Source organism: Vicia villosa, unplaced genomic scaffold, assembly GCF_029867415.1.
Source record: "Vicia villosa cultivar HV-30 ecotype Madison, WI unplaced genomic scaffold, Vvil1.0 ctg.001176F_1_1, whole genome shotgun sequence".
NCBI lineage: Eukaryota > Viridiplantae > Streptophyta > Magnoliopsida > Fabales > Fabaceae > Vicia > Vicia villosa.
The window spans coordinates 301,900-304,453 of NW_026705517.1; the positions used below are offsets into that span (position 1 = coordinate 301,900).

General features: G+C 39.5%; 1 protein-coding gene across 1 annotated transcript; it reads right to left on the reverse strand.

Moving 5' to 3' along the window:
• Positions 1 to 624: 624 nt before the first annotated feature.
• LOC131633763 (uncharacterized) lies at positions 625 to 2,139 on the reverse strand. The gene has a single exon (XM_058904452.1). The coding sequence runs from the start codon at positions 2,137 to 2,139 to the stop codon at positions 625 to 627; it is 1,515 nt and encodes a 504-aa protein (XP_058760435.1).
• Between the last annotated feature and the right edge of the window lie 415 nt (positions 2,140 to 2,554).

The window sequence follows — 2,554 nt, forward strand, 5'->3', positions numbered from 1 at the left end:
ACCTTCTGACTTCCTCCATCATAAGCTGGACAAAATTGATATCCCCCTAGCAAATAAAATGAGATCATCTGCAAAGCAAATATTAGTAAGGTCTACCTTCTCACACTTAGGATGAAATTTAAACTTGGGCTTACTCTTAAGCTTGCTCAGACATCTATGTAAATACTCCATAATGAGAACAAAAAGGAGAGGGGAGATTGGATCTCCTTGTCTCAAACCTCTCTTAGCCTTAAGGATTCTACTATGTATTCCTTGGATAGAATACCTATATGACACAGTGGTCACACACATCATTATCCATTGGGTAAACTGAGGAGGGAAGCTCATTTCTCTTAAGATACATTCCAGTGCATACCATTCAACAATATCATAAGCCTTCTGGAGGTCCATCTGGATTGCACATCTAGGGGACAGGTTCTTGCAATTATACTTTCTCAGAAGTTCCTGAGCCATGAGTATATTATCATGTATCACTCTGCCAGGGATGAAGGCAGATTGGCTAGAATCAACAACAGATCTAATGACTTTACTCAATTTGGTAGTTAATATTTTTGAGATGATTTTGTATAGAGTAGTGCAGCATGCTATAGGTCTCATGTCCTTCATACTTCTTGCTTCATTATGCTAAGGAATAAGAGTTACCAGAGTGCAGTTAATGGCTGGATAGAGTCTGTTCTTATTGAAGAAATCTTTGGTAGCCTCAGTCACTTCCTTCTTGATCACTTGCCAGCTATCTTTGAAGAACTTAGAATTGTATCCATCAATTCCAGGTGCCTTATTATCACCAATGCTTTTTAAGGCATCCAAGATTTCTTTATCATTGATAGGTTTCTCCAGATCAATTCTTTGTTCCTCCCTCAACTGAGCACCTTCTCTAAGAGCCATGATATCCACATGATCCAGACTGGTGGAGGAAGTGCCTACCAGGTTACTATAAAAATTCAGGATTTCCTTTTCCAAGTCATGAAATTCTGTTAAAGGAATTCCATTATGGTTTTCCAATCTTAGTAGGCTCTTTTGTTTGTTCTTTTGATTAACAATAGCATGAAAATATTTATTGTTTCCATCCCCCAATTGTAGCCAGTCCACCTTGGCCTTTTGACTGAGAATTTGCTCCTCAATTGTTGTCCCTTTAATTATTTCATCAGTCCAATGTTTTACTTGATCAATGAGGCCAGGATTAAATCTATCATTTTCCAGCATCTGCTGAGCCTTCATAAGGTTATCTCTACTTTGTTGGATCTTCTTCACCTCTGCAGTAGTGTCTCTATTAAGTAGGGATAATGTCTTTTGTAACCGGATGAGCTTTCTCCAACAAATGTACATAGGTCTACCATCAATGGGAACCTGCCAATTCTCTTTTATTATAGCAATATAATCATCTCTCTGAGTCACACAGTTTAAGAACTTAAAACAGGGGCTCCACTTGTGTGTAATACTGCTATGATCCAGGTTCACTATTAGGGGAGAGTGATCAGAGATATAGAGTTGCAAGACATCAATCTCACACCTAGGAAATTTTAGATACCACTCACCATTACATATAGCCCTATCAATTCTGCTGTAAATTGTGCCTTGGCTCTGCTTGTTTGACCAAGTGTAATAGCTTCCCCTAGTGGCATGCTTATATAACCCAATACTACTCATCATCTCTTCTAAACCAATGTACTCAGCTAGATGGACATCATTACCCCCAATTCTGTCATGAAGCTTCGGAACATTATTGTAGTCACCTATTATCATCCAAGGATCCTGGCTTTGAGGAGCTAACACAATAATGTCTTTCCACAGTTTTTTACGTTTCTCCAACTGATTGTGAGCATAGACCATAGTAACATACATATGGCTTTGACCAGTCTTCATTTCACAGTGCATATATTGATCAGATTTGTGAATGATGTTATCCTCCCAATTATCCTTGTTCCATCCAATCCAAAGTCTACCATTTGGGTGACAGTTGTAATTATCAGCAAAGTTCCAGTTATTACCTAACCAGTGGCGAATTTTATTTGCATTATGCTCTTTTACTCTTGTCTCAATCAAAATACAGCAGGATGCATGAAGTTTCTTGAGGTGGGCTGCAACCTCCTTGCATCTAGCCTTCTTATTCAGCCCTCTCACATTCCAGCTAACAATCATGGGACTAGGAGATCCGCACTCCCCTCAGTGACACCACTACTAAGGATCCTAAACTCATTGATACATTCCACTTGAGACACCATAATCTCTTTTTCCTTCTATTTTTTCCTATGTGAGGTCGGGACTTGTTGCCAGCTTGTGTCTTCTTCTGTAGGCTCAGTGCCAATCTTCTGGCTGCATTCCCCTGCTTCCACCACTAGTTTCTGAACCCAAGTATGTTGTGCCTCCAGTTTCTTCTTTGGTTTAGGTTCAGTCTTTTTGCACTCATGCCCCACCTTATTGCATTTCTTGCAAAAAGGAGGTCTCCACTCATAATAAACTTGTTGGCTCAAGAGTTTTCCACTGGGATCCCTAATGTTTATATAGTTTTTCAGCTCAGTAGTAACATCCACCTCAATAAGGACTCGAGCATAGG

Excerpts from the sequence above, each read along its gene's own strand:
- LOC131633763 (XM_058904452.1), bottom strand. The coding sequence starts at position 2,139 with ATGATTGTTAGCTGGAATGTGAGAGGGCTGAATAAGAAGGCTAGATGC.